The sequence below is a fragment of the Leptosomus discolor genome, chromosome Z (genome assembly GCF_034619465.1).
Source record: "Leptosomus discolor isolate bLepDis1 chromosome Z, bLepDis1.hap2, whole genome shotgun sequence".
Lineage (NCBI taxonomy): Eukaryota > Metazoa > Chordata > Aves > Leptosomiformes > Leptosomidae > Leptosomus > Leptosomus discolor.
Genome location: NC_141419.1, coordinates 5,480,197 through 5,501,043, shown reverse-complemented (window position 1 = coordinate 5,501,043; position 20,847 = coordinate 5,480,197). Strand labels below are relative to the sequence as shown.

Below are 20,847 nucleotides of genomic sequence, written 5' to 3'. Positions count from 1 at the left end.
GGCACAGTGCAGCATGGCATGGCACAGGATGCCGCCTTCCCCGATGGAGCCTGCTGGCAGCAGCAGGCAGGGAGCCAGCCTGCCCTGTCCCCGGGCAAGTAGGGGTTTGAGCCATCAGGTGATGCTTTTGGGAGCAAAATAAGCCACATTTGGTGGAGCAGGGACCTGGTCTGTGTGATCAGGACACGGCCTGGCTGTGCCAGGGCCAGACCCTGCACCCCACAGGGTGTCCTGGCCCCGTTTACCTTCTCATAGACCACTTGGCGCCTACTGGCTCCTGCATTTCGGGAAGCGTGGCTGAGCAGGGACAGTCACCTGCCTTGATGGGGAATCTCCAAGCCTGTGGTGTCTACTGGGAGGTCATGTCCAGGCCCTGGACACATCTGACTGGAGAGGAGCGGGGGGGTGAGCCAGGCAAGCACAGGCTCCCCAGCAACGGCAAAAGCACAGGGGGGAACACGGGAGGACCCCAGCCATCCCCATAACCTCCACAGTGCCCACCCCAAGAGCCCTCACAGAGTTTGTTCACAGATTCCTGCCCTGGGAGCTCCAGACCATCAAGTGCTTGGACCACAGAAACAACAACCATGTGCACGAGATGCTGGAATCCACAGAGGGGAAGGTCAGGGACACCTTTGACTACGTGCTCCACAAGGGTCCCCTGTCCCTGTGCCAGCGTGCTCTTCTGCCAGCTGGTTGAGGCCACCCAGTACTGCCATGACAGCAGGGTGGCCCACCACAGCTTCGAGTGTAAGAATGCCCCAGCTGCAGGGCACACCTTGAAGCTGAAGGATTTTGGCTTCACCAAGCTGCTCCCCAGGGAGCTGAGCTGGACCCTCTGTGGCAGCACAGCCTGCACAGTGCCCAAGGTGCTGCAGGGTGTCCCCCACGGCAGCCCCACGAGCGATGTCTGGACCACGGGCACCGTCCTCTATGTCCTGCTCCATGCCTACCCACCCTTCAACAACACTGATACCCCCAAGATGCTGCACCAGGAGCAGGAAGGCTTCTCTGTCCCTGGGCACCTGGGGATCTCCAAGGAGTGCCAGAACCTCCTCAAAACGCTCCTGGAACTGGACATGATGCTAAGACTCCCCATGGAGGGGGCCAGCAGGCACCTGTGGCTGACTCACCCTTGAGAAGGACTGGCTCTGCTCTCCCCCGATGGAAGGGATTGTTTCTAAAACGACAGTAATTATGGAGGTCAGCATTTCCCACTGATCCAGCCTCACAGGTGCTGTGCCAGGCCTCTGGCTGGCAGAGACAAGGCCTGGTTCATACTTGGACATTTTTATCGTTTCACTTCAAGCCCTCGGCCGCCAGCGGTGGGGGACAGGGCAGACCTGAGCTCCGAGCAGCCTGGGGCAGCGCAGACCCACCTTCCCGAGCTAAGCAAGAGGTGGGAGGAAAGGGACACATAGAGCAGCTGACACGCAGACCCTCTTGAGGCAGCCGTCCCCAGCCCACAGGCAAAGTAAATGAGAAGACCCGACACAGGCAGAGTGTAGAATTCCTTTAATCACTGTTAACTGCAAGTCTGTAAAAGGTTTGGAGAAAGTTGTCATTACAAAACTACCAGCTGTTAGAATTGTTCCTGGTTTTCACCCCAGCTAGAAAAGGCCCAGGGAGATGCAGAACAGGTCAGAACAGAGAATATTGCACAGACAACCAAACGGTTAATTTGACTAAAGAAGAAAAAAAAAAAAAATTAAAAAAAAGTGACACAGATGAGAGCACTGCACCCTCGGAGCTCTGCTGCAGGCCCAGGGATCCAGCCACAACTCGATCCCATTAAACCCCGAGGGAACACAGCCCTGAGCCCCCCCGCCCCGACACCCCCACTGGTGTCACCTCCCCACAATAGGTTTTCCACTACAGCTAAATTTGAGCCCGGGACAGGGTGAGGCTGCAGCACATTTCAGAGGCTCTGCTGGGCCCACCGTACACCAAGTGGGAGGACGTGCTCCCGGGTAAGCGCTGGAAGTCACCGCTGCAAGTCACCGCTGCCACCAATCCACCTGCATGGGCAGCTGCATTCAAGAATCTCCCCAAAGTGTGGGGGGAAAAAACCCAACAAAACAAAGCCAAACCCCAACTATTCCAAGTGCACCTAGGTTAATGCTATCCAAAACCAGAAGGAAACCCACAGTTCCAATGAGGCAGCCCTGGAAGGGGCAGAAGGACAAAGGCAGCACGTATAAAACCACCCGAAAGGCCAGAGGCAGCAGTGAGGGCTCTGTCCCTTTAGGATAACTGTATATTAGCAACATCCACTGAGGAGCATCTTGTGATATTAGAAGGGAACTGCCCCAAAAAGAGAGGCCCTGGGTCTGAAGGAAGCATTGCAAGCAGTCACAGGGGGCTGAAGCGAAGGAACCCAAGAGAGCAGTGCAAGGCTTGTGACCCTGGTGGCCGTGGGGCCTGGCATGGGTAGGACACAAAGGGAGGCAGAGGAGGGGACAGACACAGCCTCAGCCAAGAGGTACCACCCATGCCTGGGCACTTCTGCCTCCCCTCGGGCTGGGAAAGGCAAGGGCCGAGCCTCGGTGCCAAGGTGGAGTTTAAAATAGTCAGTGGGCCAGACTGGGGCTTTGCAAGGGCTGAACTGGGCACCACAATGGAGGGGTTCTGCTCCCAGGATGACCCAAATCACTGCCTGTCCCAAAGGGCTCAAGCAAGAGCAAGCCACAAGTACTTTGCTTGGAGAATTTAACTAGAAGTACGCAAAACCCAGTAGAAGGCAGTGCAGGTGCAAAGGGGGAAGCAGCAGGCCTTGTCTCTTAGAGAAGCAGCTGCTCTTGCGGCAGGAAACGAGAGTTTCCATGAGAAAAAAAAGCTTCCAAGACAAAAAGCCAGGCAGAAGCTCACGGTTTGGCAGGGAGTTTGGCTCCTTTCAGCACAGCCCAGCTTTGGGTCAAAGCCACAAGCCAACCGCCTTTCTTCGCAGCAAGGAGTGGCACAGCAGAAGGGGCTTCTACGGTAGCATCTCCGGCCCCTGGCCGCTCCCTGCACGGGGCTTTTCTCCAGGGAGGGCCTGGCCAGCAGCGCAGAGCAGCGAGCGAGCAGGCACAGCCTTTGCACTGCTGGACTGGAGGTTACGTGTGCACACACAAGCAAACAATCAGCCAGCGGGCAGTCCGGCGGCACCAAGCAACCCCGCCAGGTGCCCGAGTGCCCAGCTCGCCCCGGGGACCCCTCGCCGCATCGCATCTGCCTCCACCCGACACTTTCGGGGCAGTCAGTTTTGGCTTGGCCAGTCTCTAGGACCTACTGAGAAGATGGGCTCCCTAGCAGCTAAGTGTACGAGTGAACTCCTGCTTCCTCCTCCTCCTCCTCCAGGTCTGAAGGGGTCACTTGAGTTGCCCACAGGATTTAGTAGGAACGGCACTCCTCCAGCCCGGAACTGCAATCCCCAGCACAGTTACACACAAAGGAACAGCCGGTCCGTGATTTAATTCACATTCGATGGTGGAAATGAGCCTGTGACACACACTGGAAGCAGTCACTTTATTCCCAGTCTTCCCAGTCTTCATCTTCCAGCTGCAAACAAGAGTAACATCCCTCGGTCTGTTTCTGTAACTCAACAGCCATTTTTCAACAGATCCTCCTGCCCAGGGCACCTGAGTCAGCACAAAGCCTGACATACCCTCACGCTCCCACACCCTCACAACAGGGATTTGCTTGCTCTGCTCTCCCCGGGGAGCTTGCACACTCATCCCTCTTTAAGCATGTCCAGGCAGCCGCTCTCTGCTCCAGCTAACACCCACGACTCCCACGGTGAGATCCCAAGCTAAGCCCGTGTCCTCAAAGAGCAACTCACACCTTTGAGAAGCCTCCTGCGAGCTGCTCGGGGCAGGCAGCTGCCTGCTGCAGCGCTGCCCTTCCAGGCCAGCAGCAGCCACATCTTGCTGCAACGTGCTCCACAGCCTTGGCTCCAGCACAGGGGCTGGAAGTGGAGCTCAAGTCGAGGGATTTGCCCTCTCACGCTCTTGAGGCACTGCAGTCTCTCAGGGGAAGCATCCAGCAACGGCAGAGCTTAAGCAGGATCACCCCAAGGAGTTGCTGGTGTTTCTGGGAGCAAGCTTCTTGCCTACTTGAGTGAGCACCTCCCCTCCACTCACCTCCCCAGACACTTCCACCTTCGAGAGCGCCAGCTGCACCTCCTCTTCAGTCATGTCCAAATCAAAGTCCTTTTCCCAGTCCTCACTGATATCAGTGCTGGAGCCTGTAACCACAAACACCACAGATGAGCCACCAGAGCTGCTCGCCAGACACTCTGGGCAAAGCACACCGCTGCCCAAGCAGGCCCACAAAGCCCTGGCGTCCCTGAGGCTCAGATCTACCGCGGCCTGCCCACAAAGAGAAAGCCCCCCTGCCCCCCATGGCCAACAGCAGGCTGTCAGCTCGCTAACAGAGGTGGGATGCGCTTCCCTCGCAGCAAGGGCTGGTTCAGAACAAGTGGGAGAGGGGAACACTGAAACACGTGCTCCTCTGGCCTGGAAGAACTCGTGGGGGCCATGTTTCAGTCACACAGAAAATACAACCGGTAAGGAATGAGAGGAGTGACTTCGATGTGGGGACTGTCATAATCCCCAAAGGAAAGAACAACCTCCTGAGGCAGAGGAGCAGCCGGGACACTCCTGGGGGGACACGCAGAGGGAAGGAAACACCACATTCCCTACACAGCCTTGCCCTGGCACCCAGCAGGCCAGGGACCAAAGGCCTACTCTGTTCACCCAGCAGACTTTTCATTCTCGTCTAGTTTCATTCTGCTCACAGACCAGTTCATGCTACTTGGCCACTGAGCTGGATCTTGGGTTGCCTCCAGTGGCTTTATAATCCTATAACCAACATAACCAGTATTCTGGGAGACCTGCAGCAGGCTCTGCTGAAGGCAGAAAGGTTTGTAAATAAAGTGTCACAGCCAGAGCCGCAACACATCCCTCCTCAGGGGCCTGGAGGAGTCTCACCCTCCGTTCTCCTGAGGGAGCACAGGAAGAGGGCTCAGGACAGAGCCAGCTGTGGCACCGGCCCAGCTGCCTGCTGAGAGCAGATTGTCACTATCTGATGTGACTCACTCGACCCTGCCTGGCAGCATGAGGACTCGCTTCCACTTTAGTTTTGGCCATTAGACAGTCTTTGAATCTAACCTTGCTGGGTGATTTTGGCAAAACCCCTTTCCTCCTCCTCCATCATCCCAAACTTAGGCCCTTTCCCCAGCAGAAGACTTCCAGGCCGCACATACGCACCTTTCTTGCCGTTGTTGGAGGGAGTGGATTTCCCACTATCCGAGTTCAGCTCAAAGACTCGTAGATCTGTTGGTCCTTCCTCTTTCAGAGTCTCTGTCCTGCCCTGGGCTTTGCTCTCCACCTCTTTGAGCTCTGTAACAGGCGGCTGCTCTGAGGATGTTGCCGACTCCCGAGCAGGTGCAGAAGGGTGACCAGGTTCTGGGGGCTTTGGCAGGGAGCTCTGCTCTTCCGAGGTGGCCTCCAGCAGCCTCTGGGAGAGGTCTCCGGTCCCAGCTGGTTGTGCTCCAGTCTGTAGCTGCGCAGCAGGCACAGAGGCAGGGTTTGCAATCTGAGTCACAAGGGAGATGCTCTCACTGCTCTCAGAGGGGCTCCCCTCCGCTGGGGCCGGCTCTGGAGGGAGGACGGCCCAGCTTTCCTCTGAGGGTCCCTTGTGAGCAGTGAGACGGTTTCCCTCCAGGGCTGCAGGGGCAGATTCTTTCTCTGCTGCTTCTGGAAATTTCACGTTTGCACAAGGCAGGGGTGACATCCCCAAGAACTCCTCTGTAGGAAGGCAGAAGAGAAGCGAGAGACGTTTCAGCAAGCGCAGCAGCAGCTGACAGTGCAGCGGGGTTGGCTGCAGCTGGGCTGGGAGCTGGATTTGCGGGAGCGAGGAGGAGCCACCACCCTCTCTAACCGAGACCGGCCGAGGTCTGCACGAGCCCTCCCACAGATCCCCGACCATCTGACCCACCTTCATCCTCTTCCCAGCCTGGCTCCTCTTGGTGAATGCTCTGCTCCGCTCGCTGCTTCAGAGCCTCCCTCCGGGCTTCATCCTGCAGGGAATTCGGTGTCAGCAGCCGCCCACGTCCCCAGTTCTTTCTTCCCCTCCATTTCAGCATCAGTGACAAGGACACAGACAAGCAGGCCAGACCCCTGCTTTTCCAGGGAAAGTATCTCCTGCCTCTTTGCTCTGCATTAGAGAGCTCCTCGGCTGGAGTGCCCACCCACGGGGGGAGACACCCACCTCCTGACCTACCTGCTCCAGGCGATGCACTTTATAGAAGTAGCGCTGCCAGAATTCAGAATGGGAAACAGCCACCGGGACCTGGGAGTGACACGGGAAACGCGACGGGTCACTTCAGAGGGAGGGGATTGCTGCCTTGCTCCTCTCTCCTCCCCAGCCTTGCAGCTACCCTTGCAACCTGCGCAAGGCACCTGCATTTTTAGGTGCACAGACTTGGGACCAAGCCTTAGGTACGCCCTGGCAGGTGCTCGGACACACACTGGATAGCTACAGAGGAGCTGCTGTTCCAGGCCCGTGACAAACAAGCAGGGAAGAAGAACACAATACACAATCTGCCCAATATCCCTGTGCCCGTTTCCCATGCAACCACAGTCCATTCTGCCACCAACTCCGGGGCCCAAGCAACTCAGGGCTTCCCTGCACCAAACCCCAAGTCACAATTGCCCACTACAGCAGCCAGGCAGGGCCTTACCATTTTGGTGTAGAGAGCTCGGATGGAAGGGCTGGTCGCCAGCAGCTCTGCGATCTCCCCTTTCTTCTCCTCTAGGTTAAACCGAGAGAGCCAGGCCTCAAGGAGCTCAGCAGGGCCTGTACAGGACAAGCACAGAGATAACAGCCCTTGGCACAAACACAGCAGGAAAAGTTTTGGGAAGTTTCATTGGAAAGATGCTACAGACCAGGTCAGCTGGGGTAAACGAGGGGCAAAGAAGTAGGGAGACAGGGGTCTCAGAGTCATGGGTCCTCTGCCAGCACAAGGCCACATAGCACCAGTTTAAACTGGCCCAGCAAACTCTCAGCCTAACCAGTCCCCAGTGCAACAGATGGATCTGTTTGCCATCAACGGTGACCCCATCTGCAGCCAAGCCAGCAGGCCCAATGGCGAAAGGCTCCGGGCAATTCGGGACAGCCCACAGACCCCACACAAGGGCAGCTTGGCCCGGCAGCACCACCGAGCCCCCCAGCCCGTACCATCAGGTTCGTTGCAGTAGGTGGCTGGGTCTGACTGGAGGCTGTAGAGGCGAGCCTGGAGGAGAAGAGGCACAGGGCAGAGCCATCAGTGGGGGGGGTGGCAGCAGAGCCCCAAAAGGACAGGGCTCAGGACTCCACATCCCAGAGAGAAGCTCCAGGAACAGGGCACCCACCTTAGCGCTGTCATAGGGCTCCGTGGTACCTGTGGGTGTTGCCATCAGCGTGATGACATCGCAGTCAATGGTCTTATCCGGTGAAGGAGCAAAAGTGTCCGAGATGACACCCAAGAAGTCAGAAAGCCCTTTCCTCACCTTTTCAGTTGCACCTGAGGAACCTTCTGTCCTCTTGAAGAGAAAAAAGCAGCACAGTGTAAGTAACAGTGCCTGCAGCAGCAGGACAAGTCTCAGTCTTTTCTGGACAGGTTCCTTTAAGGAAGCAGGATGTCTCTCCCTACAAAAAAGTGCTAATGAGGCAACTGTGTGGCCAGGGCTGGGCTAGGAGAAGGGTGTGGTGGCAGCCACTAGCCTCAGGTGGCAGTGGGGCAGGCAGGCCAGCCTTGCAGTAGGTTTGTGGGGAACTGAGCCTAGGCTTTGCGGGGATGGACACACAGCCAAGCTCGGGGACCGGCTGGTTGGAGGGCTGGACTGTCAGAGCGGCAGCTACGCTGGGCTAAGGCTGACAGCTTGGGCAGAGACCTGATGTCATACTACAGCGACACTGCCAGACCTGCAGGGCACGCAGGGAGAGCCAAAGCACAGCGAACCTCTCTACGCTCGTCTCCAGAGCATTCCTCACCACCACAGCAAGGAAACCCCACACAGTGCTCGGCACCAAACCTGCACCAGGGAGAAAGTCTGAAACCTGAAGCTCATGGTTATACGTTGGGGTTTGTTCAGCAGATTGTGTCCTCGGAGGCAGCTACATCCTATTCACCCCCCGCTTTGCTTTCTGCAACAAGGACCCCAGCTCTCTCACTCCTATACTCACTGCCAGCTTGTCCTTGACCACGCTGGCCGTAGCAGCGATAGTGCAGGCTGTGTCATGCTGCACGACTTGAGTGAACTCGGCCAGGTCCCGTTTCATGAATTCCAAAGCTTCTGTGGACTGTCAGAAGACGACAGGTAAGATTGTGTCATCTTTTTGCTCTCCAACAAAGCCACGGTCGCTCTGGGAACACTTGGCACATTACAAAGACTAAAGCATAACAGCCTTTAACCCAGCTGAACCCTTACCCCAACTCATGCAAGAGGTAAGACTGTAATAACCAGAATAACAAAGGGCAACTGCTACGCCCAAAAAACAGCACAGTGGGGATTTTTTAAGCAAAGAATGGGAAAACACAGGTTAAGCGAAGCCTTGTTCTGAGTTTTGTGTATAATTAACTTAAGCGGTGCTGTCACAGGCAGGAAATTACACACCAGAAAGGGATGCTGCAAGCACATGCCCTCCCCGCTCAGGTGGCGGCTTTCACACCAACACAGCCCAACGCTGCTCCCCTGAGCCGTGATGCCCCAGCGCAGCGGTCAGGCCCCCGGCACCCCGAGTTAGAGCACATACACCCCAACCCCCTCCACACGTTCCGACCGGTCCCGGGCCGCGCTCCGGCCGCTGGCTGGGCGCCAGGCAGCGGGGCTAAGGCCGGGCTCAGCGGCCACGGGCGTTGCTGCTGACAGAGCCGCTGCTGCAGCTACGGCCCAGCCAGCGCCGCAGCCCGCAGGGAGGGATCCGGCCGGCGCCGCGGCCCCCTCAGCCCGCCGCCCTCTGGGCACCGGGGCCGCCCCGCAGGCCCAGCCCGCCGCCTCCTACCTTCTCCTTGACGGCTTGGTAGCTCTGCTGCAGCCAGCTCCGCCACCAGCCCGCGTCCTCCCTGCCAGGGGACACCCGCGTCAGCCAGATCCGAGCCCCCGGGCCGGGCCCCACCGCGCCGCCCCCCCCGAGGCCCGACCCTCTCCCGCCGCCCTAGGCCTAGGCCTGGGCCTGGGCCTGGGCCCAGCCCGTTCCCCCCACCCCAGCAGTACCGAACTCACCCCTCCGCCATCTTGGCGGCCTGACGTCACCAATATTTACCGACCCCTCACCTCGCAGGCCCCGCCCTCGTGGGCCGTGATTCCCCGCAAGCGTCATTTCCTTCTCCTCCTCCTCCCGGGAGGGCCCCCGGCGGTACGGCGGCCGGGCGGGAGTGGGCGGGCGGCGGCAGAGGAGGAGGAGGTGGCGGCGGTGAGGGGCGAGCGGCGGAGGGCGGCCGGTGCGGGGGAAGGAGGAACCTCGGCGCGGCGGTGGCGGCGCCTCGGGGGGGCCGGGGCCGGGGCCGGTGCGGGGAGGTTGAGGCGGCCGCTCCCGGTCTCCACAAGTTACCGGCGGGGCTGGGGAAGAGGCTGGCGGGAGAAGGAGGAGGAGGCGGCGGGGGGTCCCCGGGAGCCCTCCCCTGCTGACGGTACCTTCTCGTTGACCCCGGCAGCGAGCGGAGGCGGCGGCGGCGGCGGGAGCGATGGAGATGCAGTCGTACTACACGAAGCTTTTGGGAGAGCTCAACGAGCAGCGCAAGAGGGACTTCTTCTGCGACTGCAGCATCATCGTGGAGGGGAGAATCTTCAAAGCGCATAAAAACATTTTGTTCGCCAACAGCGGCTATTTCCGAGCCCTGCTGATTCACTACATCCAAGACAGCGGACGCCACAGCACCGCCTCGCTGGACATTGTCACCTCGGAGGCCTTCTCCATCATCCTGGATTTCCTTTATTCCGGAAAGCTAGATCTCTGTGGGGAAAATGTTATTGAGGTGATGTCTGCGGCTAGCTATTTGCAGATGACCGATGTGGTCAACTTCTGCAAAACGTATATAAGGTCGTCGTTAGATATTTGCAGGAAAATAGAGAGAGAAGCTGCTTTCTATCAAGCTGATAGCGGGAGCGCTAGTTCTGCGAGAGAGGGCACCTCGTACAGCTCAAAGAGCCAGTGCTCTGCCTCTGTCTCTTCCCTGCAGGAGAAGGAAAGGATTTCGGATTGCCAGAGAGATCCTCCCTGCGGTGAATGCAGCAGCTGCCATCCACTGGAGCTTGTGGTCAGAGACCCCGTAAGCAGCGACTCTCCAGACGACGTGAATTCTTCGCTGCCCAAGGGGGTGGAACCCAAAGTGGAGTTTGACTCCGATGAAGTAGAGGTAGAAGTGGGGGAACGGCTGCCGCAGTATCCGACTCCGTTGTCCCTCGAGCAGATGGAAGAGGGGCTGCACGGCGGGCAGGCGATGGACCTGGCCTGCAATAACTATCATATGAAACAATTCCTAGAGGCCCTGTTGCGCAACAGCTCAGCTCAGAGAAAGGATGATGTGGTTCATCACTTTGTCCGGGGCTTTGAGGGTAGGCCAGAGGATGCAGGGGTAGCCATGAGTTCCATGATGGACATTCACAGCGACTGGTATGGTGAGGACACAGGTGAGAGGACTCCGGGGGGTGCAGTCTGTATAATCGAGGAGAAAACCGCTTAGTTGTGCGACTTCCTTTGTTACTTTCGTTCTTGTTCAGGAATATATTGCTGAATATTATGCCGTAGCAAAATAAACTTTTGTTCTGGACTTCAAAAGAAAGCTGTACTCGTTTATTCAGTGCAGCGTTTGGGAGGTAAGTATTTCTAACAGCTTTTACAGTCTCTTTGAAACAGATCCTGGAGCTTGGTGTTGGTGACGCTGCTTTAATAAACAATCTCATTTGGGACCATGCTGAATGGCAGGTGAATTTTTAAAGAGAATCTTCCTTTCATGATGTTAGCGTTCTAAAGAGCAATCAGAAAGATAAGTTGAGCTGCCACAAGAGGGATCTGCTGTAGAACCTGACAGAGCAGAAGTAGCTTAACTCCACTGGAGCTCCTGCCAGCGCATCAGTTGCTGGATGATAGTCTGTTTGCTGTTACTTTGAACTTCAAAAAGGGCAGAAATCAGTTTTGTTCAATACTGAGTGATACCTAGAGGTTCTTTAAGAGCACTGAAAGCTTTAAACTCTGTGGTGTTGCATAAAGATGAGACTTAACTTTTACCTGTAGAGGCAGACTCGCTTTTCAACCGCTGGTCACCCGAGGTTCTGCCGCTCTCCCAAGCTCAGGCCTGTTGCAATGTCTCATGCTGGCAGGAATCTCTCCCAGCAGCAGTGTCAGGGACCTGGAGAAGAAGGTGGTCTTGTCCATAGGCATTTCTCCTGAAGTGGATAATAAGGATTTGGGCATTTTATCTGTTGGTGCACGACTTGCCTCGTCCAAACTGCCTTGTGAAGACAGGAGGTGGCTCTGACAAACACTGCAAGTGCCATCACTGTTCGGGATGTGACAAATGGAATAACGGTGTGGGCAGCAGAGAGGAAATCTTTCACTGAATATTCTGCTCTAGATAGCAAGCTTACATTCATGTCATTTCCAGCTTGAGTATGCGTGTGTGATTTTAAAGCCAATAAACCTGATATTATCTCTTGCTGCTTTAAAATAAGGAATCTGATAAAATCACAAATCCAGTCTTACAGACACCAAAAGACTGAAGTTACCGGAACAGTGCTGTCACCAGATCATGCCTACGGTCTTTGACGTGTAGCGAGGCAAGAGCATCCAACGCACAAACTTTCTTTCTTTTTTTCCTCTCTCAAGATCTTCAGACTATTAATGAATCATTAAAAGGGACATGCCTCTAGAATTTGATGGAGAACATCAGGTGTTGACAAGGTATTAGAAATGTTAATGGTAGATGTGCTTTAAATAGGACTAGGGGGGGAAAAACCCTCGCATTAGTTGTGTTTCTCTGCTAAAACTGAACATGGTAAGCCTTTAGTAGAAGGGAAGCATCTCTTCTCACCTTTTAGTGGCCCTGCCATCTTAGCATTTTCACGAGACCCCGGGAATGAGAAAAAACCCTGATCAAAGAGTGGTTCTCGGGCATTCAGGCTGACAGATGAGGTAAATGCCACTTAACTTTCAAGTGTCCACGTCTGTCCCAGTCACCCTGGTCCCCTTCACAGCTGATGGAGGGTAAAGGGGCACCTCTGGAGAGCCTGGCAGCAAGGCAGGACTAAGAACTTTTTTTTTTTTTTTTTTAAATGGACTCTAAATGCCCAGCAGGGATTAGCAATACCTTGTGAAGGTCCGAAACTGGTAGAGATGAATTTCACTTGATAGCCACACGTTAATAGGAGACGCTGCTTTTTTTTGAGGCTGAGTTGGAAAAACGTACAAGGAATGTTCTACAGCCCCACCTACCGTGGTGTGGCTGTTAAAGAGCACAAGGCTTGATGTGCAAACACTTTGCTGGATCAGTACCTGGAACTGGGAAAACTAACCCATTTGTGTAACATCTCAACCTTCATGCTGGAAAGGAAGCTCATATCCGGGCTGATACTGAAAATCTTGGCAATACCCACACTTATGTAAAATGTGATCTTCAAATTGAATTATCTCTTTTTGCATCTGGCTTTGTAAACTGCATATTACTTGTGTGCATATAGTTTGATTTTTAGGAAAAGTAAAATACCATCAGCAGATGTACTGGAGTCCTGCAGTTTGTTATTTCCAATAGAAAGGCTAAAGTGAATGGCAGTAGAAACAGGCGTTCATATTTTTAGATGGGTTCCCCACATCTAAATTTATCCACTTTGTAAAAGCACATGGGAGACACTGTGCTGCTTCTGCCTGTAATTTGTGTTAAGGATTTTAGTTTCTAATGCTGTTTAACGCTAATGGTATCTTAAAAAAAAGAAGAAAGTTGGAGACTTTCCATGGCTGAGATAGTGCAGATACCCCACTGCACTGAAAGCAAATTTTTGGCTTAATTAAATGGCTTCTTAAAATAAAATTAATTTGTTTTTCTGTTGTGAGCCACCTCCCTTAGAGTATCAACTACGTAAGTGTAGGCAGGCTGGTTTTCAAGGGACTTGATCAGCTGCAGCTGCACGAATGTCTTCTGAAATTGCACAACCTACAGAAATTCCAGGTAAGCCAAATACAGAGAGAGGGGAAAGTGCCATTATCTTGACTCGGATTTGCAGCACGGAGGAGAAGGAGCCGACACAGCTAATGGTGGTGAGCTGCCTAACCTAACGCGTTGTGTTTTTTTTCCAAAAGGTGATGTGTTAGTTGTGCCAATCAAGCTTCACAAATGTCCGTTCTGTCCCTACACGGCTAAACAGAAAGGAATACTAAAACGGCACATTCGCTCTCACACAGGTGAGAGGCCCTACCCCTGTGAGACATGTGGGAAACGTTTCACTCGGCAGGAACACCTTCGGAGTCATGCTTTAAGTGTAAGTTTGAAAGATTATGTTCTACCAGGAAATTTTAAGAAGTTTTTGGTGTTTCCCGATTCTGTTTCCCAAAATATGCCAGGCCAAATGACTGTTGCCAATGTGAGAGAAACTTTTTTTAATAATAAGTTTAAGCCACTGATATTTGGTTCATTAGCACTTATGTAGCCCCAGATATTTGCCGCTGGAAATGTGGTGGGATCATCTTCTCTTTGGCTTAAGTGTAGCTGGTTTTCTGCTCTAGGAATAGATGCAAACCAGCACCCTGGAAAGAGCTAAAGCCAGAAGGCAGATTGGCTTTTTTACCGTAGTGTTTTATTTTTAACTTCAGGTGCATCGATCGAACAAGCCCATTATCTGTAAGGGCTGCAGGAGAACATTCACGAGCAGCCTGTCTCAAGGATTACGGCGCTTTGGCTTGTGCGACAGCTGCACCTGCGTGACCACTACCCATGAGGACTCGATGCCCATTAACCTCAGCCTCATGGAACCTTCATCAGAAGGCCAAGAGAAAGGTGATGCTGATAACGATTGGCCCATATATGTGGAGTCTGGAGAGGAAAACGATCCAGCTGATGATGATGATGCCGATGGTGATGACAAGCAGGAAATCCACAGGAGCTTATCAGACCGAGAAACGCTTATGTAGCACTGAGAGGAGTGTGGGAGTGTTTGAAGTGTCTCCCTAGTGATCGGTCTGCAACAGAAAACTGCCTATTTGCCCAATTAGTGAGACTGTGCTGGTTTTTGTTATTGCATTTTTTAATAGAAGAGTGGGGACAATTGGAATTTTTAATACTTTTAAGTGCTGTGCACCAGAAATCTGTGAAGAATCTTCTGTCTGGGGTTCACAGAGGTTGTACTTTAGCAATTTCCAGTGGTGTCTCTGCCTCCTAGTTTTGAGTTTGCAGGTGGAACGTCTCTGTGTTGTTTTGATAACACGTTTCTTCACATAATGCTGTCGTGGTCCTTAATCCCTGATCCGACAGGGGCACCATCTTCTCCGTGAAGATTGCATTAAAAGAAATGTAGTTTTCATTCATTACCCTGGGATTTTTCTAAACCAAGTTGTGATCCTTCTGTATTAGGACAGTATTATCTAAATTGTAAACCTTAAGTGTTTGCTTAGACTGGATTTGACCTGGAAACCAAGGCAGACAAACCAGGATAACAAAACTATGCTGCTGCTGGAAGCATAAACAGTAAGAATACGTATATTTCATGTGTCCTTAATTGCAGGTATTTGGAGAACAAGCTTCTCTTTCTGAACTGTTTTTACTGCATCTTCCTCTCTCAAGAGCTCGGACTACACGCCTTCAGACGTGTCTTTAAGGTGATTTAGACATTAGTAGTCTTGGCATAAGAAATACTAAGCACACGTTGTGGTGTCTAGTGTCTTGGTCTCTCAGTTTAGACTGAGCGAACTGCCCAATTGTCTTCAGCTTTTCACGGTAGAAGTTAAAAGCTGTCGGTCAGGTTACTTGGGAATTCTGGTTCTGGTAGATTAAATGGCCAGGTTCACAGCTGATGTAGCCAAGGAGAAGCTAAATACAGCTATCTGAGCTATGCGTATAAAACAGCTCTGAAGACCCTTCTTGAAGCAATTGGGTAGGAAATCTCAGAAATTTTTACTAGGCTCTTTGTATGCAAATCCTTTTCTTTCTCTTTTACTATGTTTTCTTCTAGTCTTTGGTGATCCTGCTCGTGGTTTATGTTGTGTGAATTTATCCAAGTACTGTTTCGTTGTTTTGTTTTGTTTTTTTTAAACCGCAGTGTGGACCTCATGTTTCTTTCCTGGGATAGCTAAAGGTTGGCTCTCAAAGGAGGCGAGATTTTTTTTACCTCTCCAGTACCAAGTTGATATAAGCTATCATCCATCAAGCTGGGAAGCTTTAGAAGAAAACACGCCACCAGCAGAAATCCTGTTTGCTTATGGGTGACCTACTGTTTCCTAATGAAGAGACAAAACTGAAATATACTGTGAAATAAGACTGTTAATGCTTCTTTACTATGTTGTTCATGAGTGTTTCATGAAAAGGCAAATCGTATGAATCTTTCTAGCTGGAGTAAGGGCTAGATCAGAAGTCTGTAGACAGACATGGCTGACAAAGAATGAGCAGTTCCTCCCACTTAACAGGAGAGCACTTCTTGAGGCTTTTAGTGTAAAGGCTTTACACTTGGCAAACATTAGATGGAACCTAAAAAGCAAAGAGCCCTCTGATTTAACCAGGTGGGTGGGGGGGTTTTTCATACCTTGTGCTTTTATTTTACATACTGAAAAACAACGATTCAGCTTCTCCATCTGCTTCATCCTACAGTGAAACAGGAGTCCTATGTAATTGTGATGTCACAATTCACTTGTGAGAGGTGATTCTGATGTCACAAATGCAGTTATTAAGAATTCATTGCCAGATCAGGTAGGACGAGGAAAGAAGCTGCAAACTTCTTTTTAAACAAGTCGTTCTACTAGTGATTCCTGAAAACAGCAGAAGGTAGAGAGACTTCTTTTGAAATGTCTGCCTGGTCTAAGTTCTTGTTGAGTGCCACCTTTGCAGGGAGATCCTGGCATCACATGCTACATTTACTTTCTGCAACTTAAGTTGCATGAGCTTTCAGTAGTCTCTGTTCCAGGTCATCTGTAAATTTGTGTTTGTAATAGCAGAACAGTATCGTAGTGACACACATCATCATAGAAAAATCTCCCTGGGGCGAGATCTTTAAAAAATTCAGGGCTCTGTAGCTCCTGTTTTAGTCATCTAAACTAAGGCCATCAGAGAGACAACTCCTGCAGATGCCAGATCTGGAGCTGAGCTCCTTTGAAAATCCTGCTGTGGTTTTGGGTCCTTGGCAGTTTGGAAAACCTGAGCAAAACGTGGGCTTGTGAATCTTGCCGGCACGTTCGAAAATGCCACCTCCAGCCTAGCAGGGCTAGTCTTTTGGACTACTGCTCTCTTCATTGAGTCCATCCAACATCAGAGGGTGTATTTTTTGTATCTGCTTCTCTGATAAAGGACAGATTTCTGCGTGTGAGAACACTTGGAAAGAGAGTCGTGGATTATCTCTGTTTGTTGGGAGACTAACTCGCTCATGAAAGTGGGATCAGAGTGTAAATAGGGATCCAAAATGATATTTAGTGACCAGGCATCCCAATTTCTGGTCATTCTAGCGTGGAGATGCCACCTCATTGTAAATACTGGTAGAGGCCACTAGACGTGGAATATCAGCTGAGCGTGGTTCTGGCTAGTGCGCCACAATTAAACTGTCAGAAGATTTAGCTTCTCACATGGCTGAGCTGTGCTGAGGCGCGGGCTGGCTAACTCTGAAACCGTGAAGACATTCAGAGTAGGGAAAATGAACCTCTTGCGAAAGTCTGTGTGCAGTAGGAGCTGCAGGAAGGACTGCAGAGACCTTCAGCGATTTTACTTCGACCTGCTTTCTTTGGTCTTAGAGATTGTTCTTGTGTGTCTTGTGCGTAGAGAATGGAGCTGTGTTGAGGTTTGTGTAACACTGGGTAAGGGGTGCGGGGGTGGGGGGTACGCTGTTCACATTCCAGATTGAGAGTGACCACCAAAATCGATGTTTCCTGTTGAACTGTCATATTGTGCTGCTTTGTTTTCAATGGAGTCCTTCAGCCTTTGTATTTGGGATGTCGTTTATCCACATTCTTGTGAGCAGATGTTAATGTAAATTTGTTTGCTGTGCTTTCCACTTAGTTTTTGGGTGTTTTTCCTGAAATCTTCCAGTGTAGATCCAGCCTCTACAAGCTTTGAGAAAATGATGTAGCCGTTTTAAAATATTCATATGGTGCTTAATGAAGGCTCAAAAATAATGTTTTTAGGAAAGTTGTTTCTAATATAATCTCTTTCTCAAAGTTTTTTAAAGGCCATGCAGACTACATATCTTAAAGTCTTAGCTGTATGTAATTGACTTTGTTTAGGAGTACACGTTTTAACGTACTTTTGCACATGACTGCGCTGTATTTCCCTGAAGGAATACAGGCTGCACTGGTATTTGTAGTGCATTTAACCTCTTGGTGCAAGACCTTGTAAATCTTCCAGATGTGGTCATTGAATTTACTGATGTTTTGTAAGGCAGTTTCATAACTGAAGTCCTTTAGTCTAGTTTAAATGACAAATTCTTATAAACTGAACCTTATTTGTAGAAGTGACTTAACTATATTTGTGGATCTTGGAGCATTCTGGAGCTTTTTGATTGTCTAGAAAATAAAACTCTCTGAGAGGGTTGCTTTGATTTTTTTTACCATTCAAAAGTTGACTGAGTGAACCTGAGAGTGTCTCAATTAAGGCTCACGTTTCAGTTTCTGGGAATTAAAAATGAATATATCCGTCTCTGGTGACAGACAGTTTGCAAGCAAGAGTCAGATTCTTGGTAAGAAAGGATTAAAAGGATGCTGGCAACTGAAAACCCAGCCAACTGGTGGTTTTTTTAGAAAATCTTTTATATTATTAACACTGACTTTGTTTCCTTACCAGCTTTTGTAGTTTTATAATCGTCTTAACTTTTTAAACTCTTTTTAAAACTTTTCATTTTTCATGCTGGGTGAGAAAAATCCATGCAGCTGGGAAGCAGCCACTGATCCTAGCTAGGAGAAAATGCTGTCAAATGCCTACAATAAAATGCATGCTGGTGGGGGGAACAGACTCCCAGATATTCTTTCTAGATAATTTTGAATTATATTGGATATTTCACAAACAGGCTTTTTTAAATCTGCTTTTACAGACTATGGCATTTAAAACCTGTGTTTACCTGTTGATTTAGAATATCCTGAATCAATGAAAAATGTAGTAACCCCTTCTTTCTTTTCACTATCTTCATTCGAACAGTGAAATCTGTTCACTTTTATTGGGATCTTTAGGTTTATACATTTTTTTTTGTTTCAGAAGTGCCTGGGAATTATTAATATTTCAGAACTTTATTACTGGGTTTTTAAAAAAATCATTAAACCATTTTTGTTAGTTTTAAAGATTTTTGGATCCGACTTAAGTTTACAGTGCCCTTTAACGTGCACATAAAAATTGCATTTCTTCCCTTAAAGGCCACTGTTAACATGTCAACCAAATAATCGAAGGCAGTCTGGTCTTTGCCTTTGGTCGGACTGTTTGAAATTCAGATTTTCTACACATCTAGAAATATTAGCAGCGTGTATGAGAATATAAAGGGCATGAAGTTGTTAAAACCTTGCCAGCGGCTCCATTTATACACGTCCGCGGTGCGCGCACCCACGCGGAGCTGCTTTTAGGTCTGCAGTTACAGTCAGGATGTCGCCCTCTGCCATGTAGGTCAGCGGAGCACTTCTAGTGAAACACAGCCAGTGAATATAGCAACTTCTTTGGGTTTTATTAAATAGTTATAGGCAGGTGACTGGAACTAGTAAATTAAAAAGAAAGAAAGAAAAAAAAAATCAAAACAACCCCCACAACCCCGGAAAAAGAGCTCCCTCTCAAAACGACGTGCTGTACAGACATGTGTCTCTTCACAGGCGATCCCCAAATCGCCAGAGGCAGTGCACTAGGCTTCACACTTTGGACTGCCAGTCAAGATGCGAAATATTTTAACTGTCAAAATAGAGGACTCCGTACTTCTCACATGTTTTTAGCATAACCAGCGAAGTCTCCAGTCCTGTGAAGGCTTAGACACATGGCTGGTCCCATTGATCATGAGACTAGTTATAAGGGTAAAATTTAAGTGTACATTGACAGTTCTGCAGAACTACAAACCAAATCAGGTCGTAGAAATTCTTAACGTTCTTCAGTGGCATGGTTTATTTTAATGTTTAGCTGCTGGCTGCTTTTTGGATCGGAGGGGAATTACGTGAACACAAATTTAATTTTAAGCCAATGACTGTGCTACTGATTTTTCAAATTCTGTCTTGTTTGGCTGTTAATAACTAACGTCTGTGAGCTCTGACCCAAACTAGTGTGTATTACTGGAACGAAAATAGGAAGCTTGCTTTGAAATTGTTTTCTTCTTGTAGTTGTTTGTGTTTCTAGTACAAGACAGACACTTTTTGTTGGTAAATAATAGCTATTGGTAGCTGTAACAGCTATTTCTAGATCACAAAAAGTTTTGAATACCTCAGTCTTTGGAGACTTGAAGGATTCTTTTCTCCTCCTGTACGAAAGTGAAAACTAGAATACTCACTAAACAGGAGTTAACACTTAGGGGAAGTGCCCTGATTTTGGAACCTGCTTATTTGAGATACCATCATGCAGATGGATTGATGAGTAGATTCAAGGATCGTAATTCTCCGAGCCCATTCCAGGATCTGTCCAAGTGAAAGCCAGCACGGTCACAGCACTGCATTACTAAATGAGATGCTGGATATTGGTTGAGGCAGGAGAAGATTTTCTTTTTCAGTTTTGAAAACCAGTGAGTGAATGTTGCCAGTTAATGCAGTATCTCCAGACAGATCAGTGCAGTAGTTTGATCAAAAGTAAATTGTCTTAAAATACTAATTGGTACAATAACATTTCCATTTGTACCATCTGGATCTGATGTATGTGAAATTCAGTTACCCTGCCTTTCTCTGGACATTCATCTTTTTTTCACATTTTTTACTGTTTTAACTCTGTTGTTGTTTACTGAACTTTTGTAGCAGATGACTTTTTAAAGTGCTCCAGTACAAGCAAAATTAGGGTACTTAAAGAAAACCAAAACACCCCAAAACAACAAAGAAGAAACAGTATCCAATGTTAAGCAGATTATTTTGATGAGAAACGAACGTTAGAGAGTGAAGTAAGGGACTGATATCTGGTGCTCTGCTTCCACAGGTATTTGGGGTCTATAGTTCTATGTGGGAAAAATCCCGTAAAGTTCTGAGTTGTGGCGCTCTCTAGTATTTCACAGATAGCTTGGCAGCGTTCACAGGCAATTCAGAGCACAGTCCAGGTGGCAGTGTGAACCCAGCAGACCTTTCCAGATTTAATAACTGGACATTTTCCACAGATCAGCAATAGAGAAGTTGCACGGATGTTTTCCCACAAGCTGACAGATCTGCAAGCGTGCCTGTCCCGACGCTGAGCTGTCTGTAAGTGTACGTATCGCGGTGGAAGAGAGAAAAACAAATCGAATCAAAGTTGAGAATGAATGTGCATCACCACCGTACAGGCAATTTAACCTTTTTCGGGGGTGGGGATCAAATCTTGAAGTGCTTTTTGTAACGTTTTTTCTACAGTGGTGTGTTACTGAATTTGTCTTTATTGTATGTTCAATTGTGTATGTACTATATGTTTATATTGTTGTATGTAGTCTGGTTCTTTTATAGTTAAAGAACAGAAAACATTAAATAAATACTAATCTCACAGTAAGAATACATTTTTGCCATATTTTA

At 49.8% G+C, this 20,847-nt stretch overlaps 3 protein-coding genes across 4 annotated transcripts; 2 read left to right on the top strand and 1 right to left on the bottom strand.

Moving 5' to 3' along the window:
- Positions 1-28: 28 nt before the first annotated feature.
- Positions 29-1,139, top strand: TSSK3 (testis specific serine kinase 3). Its single transcript, XM_086480010.1, is given in 3 exon segments — positions 29-98; positions 495-663; positions 665-1,139. Coding segments are annotated over 3 exon segments (714 nt in total).
- Positions 1,140-3,438: 2,299 nt separating this feature from the next.
- BSDC1 (BSD domain containing 1) lies at positions 3,439-9,271 on the bottom strand. 2 transcript variants are annotated; one of them, XM_086479740.1, is made up of 11 exons: positions 9,249-9,271; positions 9,028-9,088; positions 8,209-8,325; positions 7,395-7,565; positions 7,222-7,276; positions 6,725-6,840; positions 6,265-6,333; positions 5,980-6,061; positions 5,250-5,789; positions 4,122-4,225; positions 3,439-3,540 (listed from the first exon to the last, which is right to left on the bottom strand). In XM_086479740.1, the coding sequence occupies exons 1-11, from the start codon at positions 9,257-9,259 to the stop codon at positions 3,508-3,510; spliced, it is 1,359 nt and encodes a 452-aa protein (XP_086335866.1). In that variant the 5' UTR covers positions 9,260-9,271; the 3' UTR covers positions 3,439-3,507. The 2 variants fall into 2 exon arrangements, with proteins under 2 accessions (XP_086335866.1, XP_086335867.1); XM_086479741.1 differs by lacking the exons at positions 7,395-7,565; positions 8,209-8,325 and having other exon boundaries at positions 5,250-5,352; positions 5,389-5,789.
- Positions 9,272-9,695: 424 nt separating this feature from the next.
- ZBTB8B (zinc finger and BTB domain containing 8B) lies at positions 9,696-14,487 on the top strand. The gene is made up of 3 exons (XM_009951282.2): positions 9,696-10,655; positions 13,318-13,496; positions 13,828-14,487. Exons 1-3 carry the CDS (start codon positions 9,710-9,712, stop codon positions 14,143-14,145), a joined length of 1,443 nt encoding a protein of 480 aa, XP_009949584.2. The 5' UTR covers positions 9,696-9,709; the 3' UTR covers positions 14,146-14,487.
- The last annotated feature ends 6,360 nt before the right edge of the window (positions 14,488-20,847 follow it).

Excerpts from the sequence above, each read along its gene's own strand:
- ZBTB8B (XM_009951282.2), top strand. The coding sequence starts at position 9,710 with ATGGAGATGCAGTCGTACTACACGAAGCTTTTGGGAGAGCTCAACGAG. Across the intron at positions 10,656-13,317 it reads CTGGTATGGTGAGGACACAG|GTGATGTGTTAGTTGTGCCA; the intron begins GTGAGAGGACTC and ends TTTTTCCAAAAG. Across the intron at positions 13,497-13,827 it reads TTCGGAGTCATGCTTTAAGT|GTGCATCGATCGAACAAGCC; the intron begins GTAAGTTTGAAA and ends TTTTAACTTCAG.
- BSDC1 (XM_086479740.1), bottom strand. Across the intron at positions 4,226-5,249 it reads CTCCAACAACGGCAAGAAAG|GCTCCAGCACTGATATCAGT; the intron begins GTGCGTATGTGC and ends TTGTGGTTACAG. Across the intron at positions 3,541-4,121 it reads AGGTGGAAGTGTCTGGGGAG|CTGGAAGATGAAGACTGGGA; the intron begins GTGAGTGGAGGG and ends TCTTGTTTGCAG.